Source organism: Quercus lobata, chromosome 8, assembly GCF_001633185.2.
Source record: "Quercus lobata isolate SW786 chromosome 8, ValleyOak3.0 Primary Assembly, whole genome shotgun sequence".
NCBI classification, from domain to species: domain Eukaryota; kingdom Viridiplantae; phylum Streptophyta; class Magnoliopsida; order Fagales; family Fagaceae; genus Quercus; species Quercus lobata.
The window spans coordinates 3,984,493-4,000,180 of NC_044911.1; the positions used below are offsets into that span (position 1 = coordinate 3,984,493).

A 15,688-nucleotide genomic window follows, 5' to 3' on the forward strand; every position below is an offset into this window, starting at 1 on the left:
TTAAAAAACATTTATTTATTCCTTTTTTTGGTTTTTTTCTCTAATTATTAAAAATACTGTTTACAAATTTTAAGGATTAAAAAAAAAAAAATTTAAAGTTTAGGGAGAAAAGAAAACTTTTGATAAAATTTAGGGCCTGTTTGGGTAAAGAATTTTCGTCACTCAATTTCCATCACTCAATTTCCATCACTCATCACTCATCACTTAATTTTTCACATCCGTTTGCCTTCATCACTCACTATTTTTCACACTATTTGGAGGGTCCACACCTGTCACGGTACAGTGTTTTTTTTTTTTCACTAGCAGCTTCTTTTTTTTTTTTTTTTTTTTCCCTCCTGGGTTGGCTGTTCGGTCTGGGGTTTTTTTTTTTTTTTCACTAAGTTTGGTGAGTCTAGGTACTTAAAAAAAAAAAAAAAAAAAAAAAAACCCAACGCCAACCCAGAAAAGAAAAAGAAAAAGGAAAAAAAAAAAAAAAAAAAAAACAGCCAACGCCAACCCAAAAAAAAAAAAAAAAAAAAAAGTTGGTCAAAAGTTGCGGCTGTGGGTCCCTCATGTGTGTTTATTTACGGAAATGCCATTGAGTTATGAGTTATGGAAACTGAAAACAGCCTTTTGTTGTTTTCAGTTTCCATAACTCATAACTCAAAAATCAGAGAATTGAGTGATGGAAACAGAGTTATGGAAACAGAGTTATCGTTTGGCCAAACAACCTTTTTGCTATGAACCCCACCATTTTTGAGTTATGAGTTATGGAAACTGAGAATTGAGTTATCAAAAAACTCAATCCAAACGGCCCCTTAGTACTCAAAATAGTATTTTGCCTTTTCTTTATTTATTTTTTATAATTTAGCCAAAAAATAGAAAGAGTTAAGAAATATCTTGACGAAACGACGACGTTTAGTTTAACGCCCACCCAGCTTCTTTTACCTCCTCTAAACCCCAAAATCCAAAACCACGAACAAAAACAAACAAACAGCATGCTCACACAGACACAGACACAGTCACACAACAATGAAGAAGCTCTATCCCATTACTCTCTCACGTGCGCTCTCACGTGCCCTATCTTTTTCATCTTCAACCTCAAGCTCAGCCCAATCGACTGCGTTCCCTCTGAAGCACGTGACGAAGGGGAACTTCGAGTCGGCTCTAGCGGAGCTCCGGCGCCACGTGGCGGCGGCGGACTTCGTCGCCATTGACTTGGAGATGAGCGGCGTCACCAGCGCCCCCTGGCGCGAGTCCTTCGAGTTCGACCGCTCCGACGTCCGCTACCTCAAAGTTAAGGACTCCGCCGAGAAGTTCGCCGTCGTTCAATTCGGCGTCTGTCCCTTTCGCTGGGACTCTTCCAAGCTCTCCTTCATCGCTCACCCGTATGTCACTTTAGCATTCCCTCACATTTTCTTTTTCCACGCTCTGTTTGGATGCTCAGAATTTCTTTGTTTTCATTATTTTATTAATTCTTTTTTTTAAGTTTCAATTTAGTGATTTATGATATTTGCAGTGTTGTGCTCTGTTTGGTTGCTCTGGATTTCTTTATTTATAAAAAGTGCTTTTATGGTGTTTAGGTTCAGAAAATGTAGGGAAATAAGCAATAGGGAGTTTATGGTTTGGGATGTTATGTTAAGTTATATGCTCTGTTTGCTTGCTTACATTTTTTCGCTATCAAAAAATTTGCTCACTTTGGCTGTTCAATTGAGTGAGTTTGTTTGGGGATGCTTGCACAATGCCAAATGGGGTTTATGAGCTTCTCAGATATTCAGCTTCATCTAAATTTAATGTGTACTTGTTAAAGAGGTAGAGAGATTTGCAGTGCTTACTTTAATCTATGAAATTTTGCAATGAATACCCTAATTTGATATTAATTTGTAATGTTGAACCACTATCCAAATTTTGTATCTGAGTTAACAGATTAGTCTCATCATATCAGGATATATTTTAGGATGCACATTGCTAATGCCCCCATCAAATGCTTCAGGTGTAAACATAGAAACTGATTTGGACAATGCGGTGGACATTGCAAAATAATCTCGTATCAGGGTGCTACTGCCAAATTTTATAATTTGGGATTCGCATTGCAAATTCCGTATAGCTTTTAGTTGACAGCTGTAATTAACTCACTTTTTTTGGCTCCAGGAAAAAATAGAAGTCAAATGATCTGAAGTTATTCTCACTTTGATAAATTTGACAATTATCATGTGCTTTGACAGGCACAATTTCTATGTCTTTCCGCGTCAAGAGGTTCCGATCGATGGCCCCTCTTACGAATTCCTCTGGCAGACAACATCAATTGAATTCTTAGCCAAATATCAGTTTGATTTCAATGCCTGCATACGAGAAGGTAGTTTATCTTGCTTTTGTTTTGGGTTGGATTGTATTGGACCTTTAGCTTACTATTATGATATTGTAGTTGTTGCACATGGTTTTTTGTTTTACCTGTGAAAGTTGTAATGTATAGAATTTGTGTTTGAATGGGCATGTAGTGCCTTAAATTAAATACAATAACACCCAGGATGTCTTATATATAAAATTATGAAAAGGTAGAACAGAAAGTTAGTGGGATTTCAGGGTGGGCAACTGGTCATGCTCTTCCCCACTGCCAGTAGATTGAACATTCAGATTTGAATGCATAAAGCCAAAAATGTTTCCAATTTGTTGCATTGATTATTAAGATCTGTCAATTAAGGAAGTAGTAAAAAATGACATGTCAATAGAGAGTATGACTTTGGATTGAGTAGAATGGCGAAAAAGAGTACATGTGGCCAACCTTGACTAATATGTTTAGGATCCATAGCTGACCCCAAAAAATTCAAGACTAAGGTTTGGTTGTTGTTGTTATAGAATTGATTATTAAGATCTAAGATGAGAAAACTGCAGGGATAAGCAGAGCTGCTGCCCCTGTGGAGAGGGAGAGAGGGGTGGGGGGGGTGTTTCCTTGCAGCATCTAGAATGCTAGAAAGGCTATTTTTTATTTAATTGATTATTTTGCCTTACAAATTAACACCTGTTTCCACCATGTCGTTCATCATGCTATTTATGATCTTTCAGTTTGAGAATTTAAATCTTGGATAATCTCAGGAATATCTTATTTATCCAGAGGACAAGAAGAGGAAGCATTAAGACGTTTGAGTATGGCATACGAGGATGAGTTATCAGATACATGGTGCAACTTGAAAGAAGTCAGAGACATTCCAATAAACCGCATGGCTGACGTTCTGTTTTCTGAACGAATCAAGAATACATTCAGCGAATGGCGTGATGGATTATTACAGGATAGAAATGGAGGGTCCCAACTTCAATTGAACTCAAATGACTCAAAGCAACAATTTCAAACTGTTTTCTTTAAAATGCGTCCAGCTCTTAGTCTGACCGGCTTTACTTCTCATCAGTTTAGGTTAATTCAAATGGTAATGTGTTGTATTCTCATTTATCTTCTAATTTAAGTTTGTTAATTGTGAGAAAATTCTCTTAGAAATGTAGTTTGGAAAATTATCCTTAGGAATGAGGTTGTGGGGTTGAAAGTTGAAACTCAGTGTGTCTAACTTACCAATTGAAAAATAAAAATAAAAATCCTTGAGAACTGTTTGGTAATTTCCCAAAGTCAGTCAGACCTTGTCTATCCACTCACCCTCTGTCATTCAGAGAAAATTATATCATTTTATATGCTAGATGTGGACTTACGTACAGCACTACAGCTGTATATTACCTAAAAAACAAAGTAAAATTTAATTAACTCAGTTTTTTCTTAGCAGACCTAGTTTCTTAGGCTTCTCGCAAGCATAGCTCAAGGTTTTTGTATGTATGTTTTGAGCATTAGGCATTTAGGAGTTGTGACCTGGATTTAGTTATTCACTTGCTTATTATGAAGCATGATGTACATTGAAACCATTTAACACTTAACTAACACTTCCTCAATTTTTTCTCATTGTTTTTTGATATACCTTATAGTCATAAACACTTTTTGGCTGTTAGCTGAAGTTAAAATGTGTTACGATCTTAAATCTAAAAGCTGTCGTCAACTCCAGTCTTCATAAAACATATTGAGAAATTCAACATTTTTTTTTTTGAGATTCTATTGTGCTCTGTCTAAGCTACTTTGAAATATTAAAAACTTATGTATAAGACATTAAACTTCTTAACTCAATTTCAATTCTAATTTTTTTCTACTATGCAAGATAGGTAGGTGGATTTTGGATGATTGATGGTTCAACTGGATTGCAAGTTGGTAGTTATGTTTTGCCTTTCCTGTCTTAACACTTCCTTTTGTCTTATGCAGTGTTCATTGTTAATGTACCAGGATTAGCATGCATGTTGGTTCTATATAGTTATAGCCTAATAAGATCTGCAAATGCATTTATTAACTTATCAAGTGTCTGCCTTATAGAACTTTAAAGTCCTCTTTCTAATCTCCAAATCTTTGTTTGGTCTGCAATTTATATCTAACATGTTTGAATTCATTTATTTATTTACTTTTTTGTAGATAATACGATGCTTCTTTTCTCACACAATGGCTTTATCTAGCTGAATATGAAATTGAAAATATGCAGGTCATTAACAAGCACTTCAGAGATCTTTCTTATGTTCGTGTGAATGGTGATGATTTATGTTCACAACATTTAGTAGTGTATACGGAATCGAAGGATGACAGGGGCATGCTTATGGTAAGATAAGTTTATATAAGTCCTTGGTGTAAAATCTATTTGATGTGCACATACATATGAAGTTATTTTCCAAATGTTCTGATATGGAAGTTGGTTAAATTGTTATCAATTTTTTTTTTCTTGCTTACAACAAGTGGGGGAAGGGGGGATTCGAACCCAACTAGGCCATGCCACTGAGGCTTTTAGCAATTATTATCAATTTCTAAAACTGTAATTTGAATTTATTTTTCCCTTCAAGGCAGTCTTAATGGTTTCAAGTTTTGTCTGGCTAGATTCTAAAATTTGAGCTCAGAATTTTAATTTCAGTGGATGAAAGGATAGAATTATTAAAATTTAAAAATATATATTGAAAATATGAATTCTGAGGCTTAGATTTTTGGCATCTCATGTCAAATCTATTTTTTGAGTGATTTCATCTGTACCTCACAAGAAATTAAATATTCTGTATCCTAATCTTTTGCAGAAAGAGGTGAAAGATGAAAATCGCAGAGTAGCAGAGATGAAAATCCAAGCTGCAATTGGGTTTCGCCATGTTATTGACCTCCTTTCAGCGGAGAAGAAGTTGATTGTTGGTCATAATTGCTTCCTGGGTACAATTTTCATTCCAAGTTTCATGAAGAGGTTTTTATCATTTTTTAGTATTACTAAAGTACTCTCCATCTGTGACACAGATATTGCACATGTATACAGCAAATTCGTAGGTCCTCTTCCTTCGGCTGCTGAAGAATTTGTCTCCTCTGTTAACAAGTTTTTTCCACATATCGTTGACACCAAAATACTTTTGAATGCCAATCATGTACTCCAACAACGGATGAAGAAGTCACGCACATCACTATCCTCAGCATTTGCTTTGTTGTGTCCACAAATTGCTGTTAGTGCTAAAAGTACGGGGCTTACTTTTCAGCAATGTGTGCAAGTGGAGGTTCAAGTGGATGATCTGAGGTGTGCTTGCCATTCTGCCCTTAAAACTATAGCTTGGTAGTGCTTTATTCCATTTGGTTTTGCAACTAAGTTATCATTGTAGACTTATACACTAGAGAACCATCCAAACTTGGTATATATTCAGTCTAATACACTAAATATCTGCATTATGGGATGTATAGTTGGGCACATATTGCTTCTGTGTCTTTCATACATCATAGTTATCTTCAACGCTTAAATATTCAAGCATAAAATGTTTACCATTTTATCTTGGCACAAATTGTTAATGAAGCATAGTAACTACTAGTCTTTTCTTATCCAAGTGGCCGAGTTGATACCTCTATTGAAAATATTTGCAGGTCCTCCAACTGGAACTCTGGAGCCAAGCATGAAGCTGGGTATGATGCTTTTATGACAGGATGTATCTTTGTGCAGGCCTGCAGTTATCTAGGCATTGATTTTAAACTCCATTCGCCCTCTGAAAATTTAGCTCACAATGAAAAGCTCTGTAAGCACGTCAACCATCTATATCTCAGTTGGATTAATGGAGACATCATTGATTTAAGTACTGGTAATAAGGTTGCAGAGTTGTTTGGAACTAATTACTTCAAAAAGAAGTACCTAAATATTTTGTTTGAGAACATTGTTTTAATCTGGGGATTCCCATCCAAACTTAAGGCAAGAGAGATAAGAGAATGCGTCTCTAAAGTCTTCGGCCCGACCTCTGTAACTTCTGTTTACCACTTAGATGAAACTGCAGTGTTTGTTCAGTTCAGCAAGCGAGAATTTGTCTCTGATTTTCTGCTTCTAAAGGAAACTTTAGAGAAAAGTGATGGTCCAATCTCAGTTTTGCATCCTCTTGCAAAACTTTTGGAAGGTGGAAACACTCGTGCTGGGAATTATGAAACTTATAAAGAGATTTGCAGCTCACCCATTTCGAAAGTCTTGTTTGCCAATCAGGCAGAGGCGGTCGGTATTAAATGGAAGAGGGAAGCTGTGGAACCCAAGATAGCAGTGGAGAGCAAAGAACATTCGAGTTTCTGGGAAGAAAATGCAGTAAACAATTCTACTAAATCTTCTGAAAAGTCAAAGCAAGGGAAGGTACACAATGCGGAAAAAGATATGTTGGGTGGCAATTATGAGATCATAGATTCTTTATATGCTGCTGAAGTCAATCAAATTAGAACAAAATTGTGACTTTGGTCCTAAGCTGCGGAATCTGTTACTTAAACGTTATTTTGTACCATTGCAATTCATTTAAAAAATGCCTTGTAAGCGTTGTATTTTATTAGTAAATGCTGTTTTTGGTTTACAAATGTTAGGATTAGGAATGTAACAAATAGGAACAGCAAAGGAAATTATATAATGAATTTGCATCAGAATGGCCTTTTCATTTCTCTTTATTATACTTTTTGAGCCATGTAATATTTGTGAGTTCACAATTTAATAATACGTTAGTTACTTCATTTTATCATCAACTGGCATGAAAGCCTGAATAAAAGCAACTGCACAGTATTAAGGGTTTCCAAATACTGACTGAGTTGCATCAACTCAATGGTTCCTTGTTGCTCAACTTGTTAATTAGTAATCACAACAGGCAAAGTACAATAAATTTAATGAAACTTGTAGCAACAAAAGCAAATTAAATAATACAACGCTCCATAGGCATTGATCAATCAATTTACAATACCAACAACCATAAAAATAAAAGATTAATCCCTAGGACTAGGATTACCTTAACTAATATAATCTATCCTATTAGTATTCTACATGAAAACATAGAAAATAAGCAACACACCCCCAAGAATAGTTAAAAAATATGATGCAAAAGAGAGCTTGATGGTAGAATTTAGTGGAGGCCCCCAGTTGAAATCCCAAGCATCATAATCGCCTGAATCACCACCTCCTTTAGGTGAAGGTGCGGAAGTTGGAGACTCAACTTCGGATTGCACCATTACGCGGATGACCAGTTTCTGACCAGCTTTGCAGTGATCAGGCTGCCCACTGATGAAGTAGAAAAACCCGTATCGATCAATTTGCAAAACTGTATTTCCATCTTCAAATTTGGAGATTGGGTTGGACACAACACAGTTCTGGTAATCAGTGTAGTTCACTACCAGCACTGAGTCATTCTGGTACTTAAAATCTGTAAGACATTTAAAGTAAGTAAGCAGAGTGTTAATTAAGTTTTTATTGGTTTAGATAGAAAATATTTAGTGAGAAATTCTTTAATCAAGAGAAAGAAGCAAATTTCATAGCAAAGAGATACTATTGCCTAAGGTAACTGAAAAGACACAAGTCCTCCTCAAAGCTTCACTAATGACCATTAACATCCTCATCAACAAAAACAACAACCAAGTCTTAGTTCAAAAATTTTTAAGCATACAATAGATTATAACACCCTCCAATACCAAAAACTTATTCAACAACTACATTCCATTGAAGAAAACCCTATGATGCTGTGAACTTACAAAGAATATCTCCAACATGGAACCTATTTTCTGTAGCCCACTTGAAGTAAGTATCAGACTCATTTCCAGTGGGTTTGATCCAACCCATCTCGCCACCAACTTGGAACTGAAAAGAAGACACAGGCACAGCAACCAAAGTGACACAAAATGCAGAAAAGATCATGACATTGTTGAAGAGTATAGTAACTGAAGGAGAAGCCATTGTCAAATGCTAGTGAAGAGTACTCAGCAAAATGGAACTAATGAAAAAGAAAGAGAGATCAATTCGAGAGTTTTAATGAGAGGGAAAAGAAAGTGGGATATCGGTTAAGTTAGTTATTCCTCACACGTTGGTGTGAAGCGGGGGAGGTGGGCAGTTAAAAACCTAGTAGCATTAGTAGACCACCACCTAGTACGGGGCACGTGCATGCGTGTTCGCACGTTCTATGATCAATTGGTTGAACGGTTTAGATCTTTTTTCTTGTGACACCAATTTTATCTGTATATATTAAGAGGATTCAAAAAGTTAATTATTATTTTTTTTCCTGTCAAAAATACTCTTAAATTAATTAACCAATAACTTAAAAATTGGGTTAAAATAGTAAATTGGCAAAAGAAAGTTAGTTATTATTTTTTTTTACTGTCAAAAATACCCCTACCTAAAACTTAAAAATGGAATTAAAATAGTAAATTAACAAAAATAATAAATTCATACTTCTACTTTGAAATATCTTCATGCTTCTAATAAACTCCTACTTTTACATTGATTTAAATTTCTACTTCTATTCACTTTCTCCCTACAAAATAGGATCACTCTTTTGTTAGTTTTAAAACTCCTCCAATCTACAAAACTCACTCCACGTATTATTATTTATTTATTTTATTTATTTATTTTTTTTGTAATTGAAAAAAGTAGAAATCCCAAATTATAATAAATGCAAATGATTAATCTTTACTCAAAAAATAGAAAAGCCTCTGAGCACGCGCTCAGAGGCTAGTATGTTATTAACACCCTTCTTTTGAGTTCCAGTTGATCAATTGGTAAAGTATGGTTGAATAAGAGATTTGGGATTCAACCCCCACTTATACTAAAGACTGATTGGTGTCTTAGTATGATGATAAAGAACTATTATCAGGAGCGGACATTATAGGTTGAAATTATCTATATAAAAAAAAAAAAAAAAATTTAAGTTGTGATTGGAGTAATACCATTTTTATTGTTTCACGCATTCTTACTAGAATAACTATTTAATATTTTTGTTGTTCCAATTAACTTAGTTAGGAAATTTTTTGTTATTAAATAAGATATTTGAGACTCCAACTCAGCCTACAGCAAGAGCTAATTGGTATTTTAGCTTGATGATAATAAAAAATTATTATTATGAAATGAGCGTCATAATTTAAAATTTTTTTTTTGTATCTATCAAAAAACAATTTAGTATTTCGGGAGTACATTGACTTGATACTCTCCCTTCATATGATAATAAGTCTCACTAATTAGATTCATACCAAAATCCATTATTCAAGGAAGGAGTTTAACATTACCGTATTCTAGTACTAGCTAAAAATTTTATATTCTATTGATAGGTTTTATTATATACCAATTACAATAAGTAGGAGTATGCATGCATGTGTCAAGTTGGAGGGTTTTTCAACCCAACCTGATGTTGGGTTGCGTTCAGTCAATGGATTGGATTTGGGTATACATGTGTTTATGTCTTGTTAAAATTTGTACCTTTATCATTTATTTAAATAAATTTTTAATAAATTATTATAGTTCACATAATATGCTTAAATTATATTCAAAAATTTCAAATTTATTAAAACTTATTAGCAAAATACATTCAATTAAACTAAAAATATTTAAATAAGGCTAATATTAATTGTCAACCCAAACTTGACTTGACTTGAGATTCAAAATAAAATTTCAACCTAACCCAACCCACCAACCCATGAAAATCAACTTGCACGCGTCGCATTGGGTTGGATTGATTTCATCAAGTTGGTGGATTTGATACATACCCCCTAACAACAGGTCATATCAATTATTTACACAATTTTTTTAAGAAATTATTACAGTTTACATAATATACTTAAATTATATTAAAAATTTTCAAATTTATTAAAACTTGTTCTCAATATACCAAAATCAATCAAAACTATAAAAAAAAGGTTAATAACTGTCAACCCGAATTCGACCCAACACAAGACTCAAAATAAAATTTTAACCCAACTCACAAAAACCAACCTAACATGTTGGTTTGGGTCGATTTGTCGAGTTGGTGGGTTTAATACACACCCCTAACAACAAATTCATCTCAATAATTATAAAATTTTGTGTCATTAATTATAATCGGTTTTTTTTTTTTTTTTCCCTTTAAATGAGAGTTATTTCTATATATTAAAAGGATTCAGAAAATACAAACTTTTTTCCTAAAAATTAGCATACTCTTTATTTGAATATATCTCCTGCAAGTTTAATACTGATAGAGACGCTTTTTGCCTATGTAAGCTGACGACCCTGTGAAGCTGTCGACTCCGTAGAGGCAGACAAACCCTTCAAGTGATGAGTGTCTCTCTCTCCAGGGACCGACGGGTGCATTGACCAACGGGGACCTTTGAAATAGTAGACGAGTTTAGATTAATGGAAGAAAAAGCCGACGGGTCCAGCGTGGCCTTGCGTGATTCTCACGATTACTCATATAAGGAAATATCTTGCGTAACACGCATGAAAACCCACTACTGATCCATATATCCCTCATACAGAAAGACACCCTAAAATCTTGGAAACCCTAAGTATCAAATCTCCCCTACTAGGAAAGATCCCTACTTTGAAGGGATCCCGATTCGCCACTTCTCACTATATAAACACCAAACCTTTTCCTTTCTCAGGTACGTAGAAAATCCCTAACTCCCTCACTATAGAATTCTTAGAGATTTCTCATTCCCTAACTTGACCTTCGGAGGATTCTTGACTTCTACCACATTGGTGCCTTCTGTTTGGTTCTTGTGTTTTTATTCCACAGGCACTCATTGGCGTGACTTGGAACTTACAATTCACTGACGATTTCACTTACAACTCACTGACGATTTCAACACATTATCAAATGCATTAATTTTTTCCTAAAAACTAGCACACACTAAACTTAGTATTAGATTAAGCTAGAGTTTAGAGAACATAAAAACAGTGCCTCAACCATGTACAACTCTACAACTTGACTGAACGAAACAAAACAACCACCAAACAGAGGCTTAAGACATGACCATCTTCCGCAACTTGACCGAGGAAATACACAGAACCGAGCTCGTGAGTCACAGAAACCACAGTAATCTTTTTGCAGAACCAGTACTGAGTACTGAACGTGTAACCCCGTTTAAAAGGAAAGTTCAAAAGAATATTTGCAGTAGGTCAACTATGGCTTCTTATGCTTACCTCATTTGCCTCTGCATGCATTAAGTAGCTTTGAAGTTACATAGCTTAGATGGAAAACTAAATGTGACAATACGATGTCATCCTTAAATTTATTGTTACCAATGTATATGTAATGATTTTAATGGAAAATATGACAGACAAATCAATGTGTTGAAGATGATATATTCATATGGAAGAAGCGTGAGATGGTTCAAAAACAAGAACCTGAAAGTGATGTCAATGAACATAATTTTGGAAAGGTACTGATGGACGCCCGCACGGGTTCATTTGGATTATAGCACTTGGAAATTAAATAATGTGTTTAATTTTTTTCTTCTATGTTTTCTTTTCTTCTGGGCTTGACCATGTTGGTTATAGTACTAGAATTTTCAAGTTGGATAGTTCTCTTTGGCTCTTCAAGATTTCTTGAGTATTAGAATACTAGATCGAAGCTAAAATCATTCCTCACAGAAAATGCTTAATATATTAGAATAATATTTTGATGAACATTGTCTGAAAATTGAGCTTGGTTGTTTACTGTACGATTGATTTGATTGCTTGGCTGTGATATCAGTTACATGGAGGAAAGAGAACGTTTATAAACACAAAATTATTTTGCAGTAAATTCTAAATGGTTAGTAGTTGATATATATATAAATATATATATATTAGAGGTGAACCCAAATGAGAATCAATACAAACTTGCAAATTTAATTATTATGAAAAATGTTATGAAATTTTTTGTGCATATAACATTGCTATGGAGAAAATATTGGAGGCACCCATGTCAATTAGAGTGTCAAACCAAGTAGTTGATGGTCAAATAATTTAAGATGATTGATTTGTTTTATTTTTTAAAAATAAGCTGAATAAAATTAAATTATGTAAAATAACAAGAAATCAAAAAATTGTACATATGTGACAATGAAAATAAGCTTAACTTTAAATTTATCTAAACACACTAAATATCAAGATATATAGCCCTTAATTGTTGAGGCTTCTGTTTAAGTTACATTCCTTGATCAATGGAAAATGAATTTGGTACAATATATGATTATGATCTCATTTATTATTTTTTGGCCAAAGAAGAATAGATCTAGTTGTCATATCAAGGAGGTGAAATTTGTGTTTTGGTTCGGAAAGAATAGTCCTAGGATGGTGGGAACCCACGCCCTTTCTATTTCAATTCAATAACCCCAAATTAAGGTAAGCAAACATTGACAGAGGTTAGAATTATTAAGGAAAGAAATGATGGGAGCAAATCTCATTATGGTGATATAGAAATTTTGTTTTTTTCTTCTTCTTCCTCTTCTTTGTTTTTTTTTTTTTAGCCCATTTACTATAGTAATGTATTGACATTTCTTGAGTGCCACTTTTAGAAATGTAGGTTGCAATTGTTACTTCTTCTTTTTTTGAACTGCAATTTTACTTTTTGATCTACAATTGGTACAGTATTTACTCTTGTGCTACAATCTATTCCTATTTGAGCATTCATTTTAGTCCAAGTTCAACTCTTCACAACTACATCATTCCTCATACAATAGATTCATCAAAGGACCCCAGTACTCTGTGCTATTGTCATTTATGAAATATGGAGGAGGTCAGTAGAGTCTGTTGGAGATGGACAACTAATGTGGATTCCAAGAGAGTTGTTGTGACAATTATTTTTCCCTATCTACCACGGAAGCCTTGTCTAACACGGACATGCATACTATATGGTCAAGTCATCTTCCCAAATTTTTCACAATTTTTTTTTTTTTTCCATTTGTGAATTGTGATTGGTCCAAATGAAATGAATGCATGAGAGAGTGAAAATTTTGATAAAAGTTTACCTATAACAACTCTTGTTTTTGGAAAAATTACACTTTACCCCCTAAAGTATACCCCATTTTATGATTACTTCATAAATTATGAAAATATACACTTTACCCCATTTGACTATAAGAATACACTTTTACGTTCTTAAACTATTAACCATGAGGTGTGGTGCAAAGTGTTATATAAGTAATAGTTTAGCGAAAGTGTGTACTCTCATAGTTATGAGGGCAAGCGCTACATGGGTAATAATTTAGGGAATAAGTATAAAATGGGGTATAGTTTATAGGGGTTTATAAAACATGCATATTTCTAATTGAAGATGTAGAGACTTCCATTTTAGATTGATGGTAAGTGCTTAAGTAGTGCATATAATGTGGGTGGAATTTGGTTTCATTTTGTTACTGCCTTTCAAATAAAACTGAACGAAAAAAAGAAAAAGAAAAAAGCAGAAATAAAAATTAGGCTTCAGGTATATTTTGGGCCCTAAAAATTTGGAGTTATTTTCATTTAACCCTTTACATTTTAAAATCTTCATTTTTGTCCTTCAAGTTTGATTTCATTTTCATATTTTTGATGTCGTCTATTTTCGTTAGTAATTTGGTGACACTTAGCATGATATGGGTGACATATCTTAATAGACAACACTTATCCCGCACTTAATAAGTAGATTACTAATAGGAATTGACTTATAAGGGTAACATATCTTAATGGACAACATTTATCTAGCACTTAATGGTCAAATTCATAACATTTATCTTACACTTAATAGACCTAATTACTAACCAAATTGTGCAACATGGCCAATACGAAAATGAAACCAAACATAAAAGGTCAAAATTAAAATTTTAAAACATAAAGTATGAAAATAAAAACAATCCTAAACTTTAAGGGGTAAAAATATATTTTAGTTTAAAAATTAATATGGTTGAACTTGATGACCTATATTTATAACGAAAAGCACTTTGTTATATCTTTAAAATATAAACGATAATGATCGAATCCAATATAGATTATATACAATAGTCAATCCTAAGCTAACTCTTAGGTTGTAATAATACTTACACCACAAAGATGTAAACAACCCTAAGCAGAACTCAGGTTAATTTATTTGCTCTTTTCAACCTGGCAAGTTGGAATGATGTAAGGTGAAATGATTCCCTAAAATATTGAAGTAACAAAATGAGTAAATATAAGTATATAAATCTTATTTCATACAATTTTTTTACAACTCGAGTTTGCATTAATTATTGGGAATTGAATTTTTCAACAGGGCAAGTTGGAATGATGAAAGGTGAAATGATTCCTTAAAAATGTTGAAGCAAAAGAATCAGTAAATATATGTATATAGTCTTTATTTCTTAGTACAATTTTTTTACAACCTGTGTTTGCATTATTGAAAATTGAGTTTATCTCATCTAAAATAAAACTTACAATTAATATGTCAAATATATAACAATACAGTTTTTTTAAAATTCTATATTTCACTATAGAAAAACATTCAAGTAAGTTCAAAATTCACCACCGCGCACTCTTGATGTGGTGGTCACTCCACAAGTATAAATGCTTGTGAGGTGTGGGGGGCAAAAGTCGGAATTCAAGTCTCCAGGAGGGAGTTTCACACATATACACTTAGATTAAGTTAGAGTAGAAATTTTATTTTATATAAAAAAAAAAAAGTAAGTCCAAAATTCTTTCCTGCATGCATTCCACGTGGCATGATAGTGGGGTCAATTTATCTCAAAAACACGAGAAAAAAGCCACTCTTAACTCCCATGCGTAAAACGGGTCTACCTGCTGTTAGCCAGTCACCCTCAGTCTCTTGAGATTTGGTTACCCATTTATGAGGTTTACTTCAAAACAAAAAGAAAATGGGGCCAGGCTAAAATAATGCTAAGGAGACTACCCTTTCCGGCAAACTGTTTACATGTCAACTTGTGAATGGTTGATAAGTTAGAAAAAAAAATCAGACACCTATATACAGTAATGGATAGAGCATAACGTGAAATACTATTTTGTATTCAACTTTTTTGTTTTTTTAGATAGGGTTCAACTGGCGTTCGCTTAGTTCTTTATTATTAAACTAAGATATCAATCGATTTTCAGTATAAACAGAAATTTAACCCCAAATCTCTTATTCAACCACCAGAAATTTACCAGTTGAGATAACTGGAAGTTACTTGTATTCACTTTATTTATTACATGTTAGACATGACATGTTTAATTTAGGGGCAATGATACTCTCAAACACGGTTTTTTTTTTTTTATATATATATATATTTTTATATCTACTTTCATGTTTTAAATATGGATATTTTACTTACTTTTTAAATTGTGGACATTTAGCATCAATTGTTAATGTTTGTATAAAATAATGGATGTAAACAAGTGTAAGAGGATAATTTTTTTCCTTAATTTGTTTACTATCCCTAGGC

At 33.5% G+C, this 15,688-nt stretch overlaps 2 protein-coding genes across 3 annotated transcripts; one reads left to right on the forward strand and one right to left on the reverse strand.

Annotated features, from left to right (window-relative positions):
* The first annotated feature begins 881 nt into the window (after positions 1-881).
* LOC115957573 (poly(A)-specific ribonuclease PARN-like) lies at positions 882-6,979 on the forward strand. 2 transcript variants are annotated; one of them, XM_031075856.1, is made up of 7 exons: positions 882-1,367; positions 2,205-2,335; positions 3,073-3,401; positions 4,542-4,655; positions 5,119-5,245; positions 5,327-5,633; positions 5,936-6,979. In XM_031075856.1, the coding sequence occupies exons 1-7, from the start codon at positions 1,012-1,014 to the stop codon at positions 6,771-6,773; spliced, it is 2,202 nt and encodes a 733-aa protein (XP_030931716.1). In that variant the 5' UTR covers positions 882-1,011; the 3' UTR covers positions 6,774-6,979. The 2 variants fall into 2 exon arrangements, with proteins under 2 accessions (XP_030931716.1, XP_030931717.1); XM_031075857.1 differs by having other exon boundaries at positions 5,327-5,597.
* Positions 6,980-7,181: 202 nt separating this feature from the next.
* On the reverse strand, positions 7,182-8,296 carry LOC115954795 (early nodulin-like protein 2). Its single transcript, XM_031072733.1, has 2 exons — positions 8,048-8,296; positions 7,182-7,722 (listed from the first exon to the last, which is right to left on the reverse strand). Exons 1-2 carry the CDS (start codon positions 8,247-8,249, stop codon positions 7,343-7,345), a joined length of 582 nt encoding a protein of 193 aa, XP_030928593.1. The 5' UTR covers positions 8,250-8,296; the 3' UTR covers positions 7,182-7,342.
* Between the last annotated feature and the right edge of the window lie 7,392 nt (positions 8,297-15,688).

Bases quoted from the DNA above. Each gene is read 5' to 3' on its own strand.
- LOC115954795 (XM_031072733.1), bottom strand. From the start codon at position 8,249: ATGGCTTCTCCTTCAGTTACTATACTCTTCAACAATGTCATGATCTTT. The intron at 7,723-8,047 runs GTAAGTTCACAG...AATGTCTTACAG, and splicing joins CCATGTTGGAGATATTCTTT to ATTTTAAGTACCAGAATGAC.
- LOC115957573 (XM_031075856.1), top strand. From the start codon at position 1,012: ATGAAGAAGCTCTATCCCATTACTCTCTCACGTGCGCTCTCACGTGCC. The intron at 4,656-5,118 runs GTAAGATAAGTT...AATCTTTTGCAG, and splicing joins ATGACAGGGGCATGCTTATG to AAAGAGGTGAAAGATGAAAA. The intron at 5,634-5,935 runs GTAGTGCTTTAT...AAATATTTGCAG, and splicing joins GCCCTTAAAACTATAGCTTG to GTCCTCCAACTGGAACTCTG.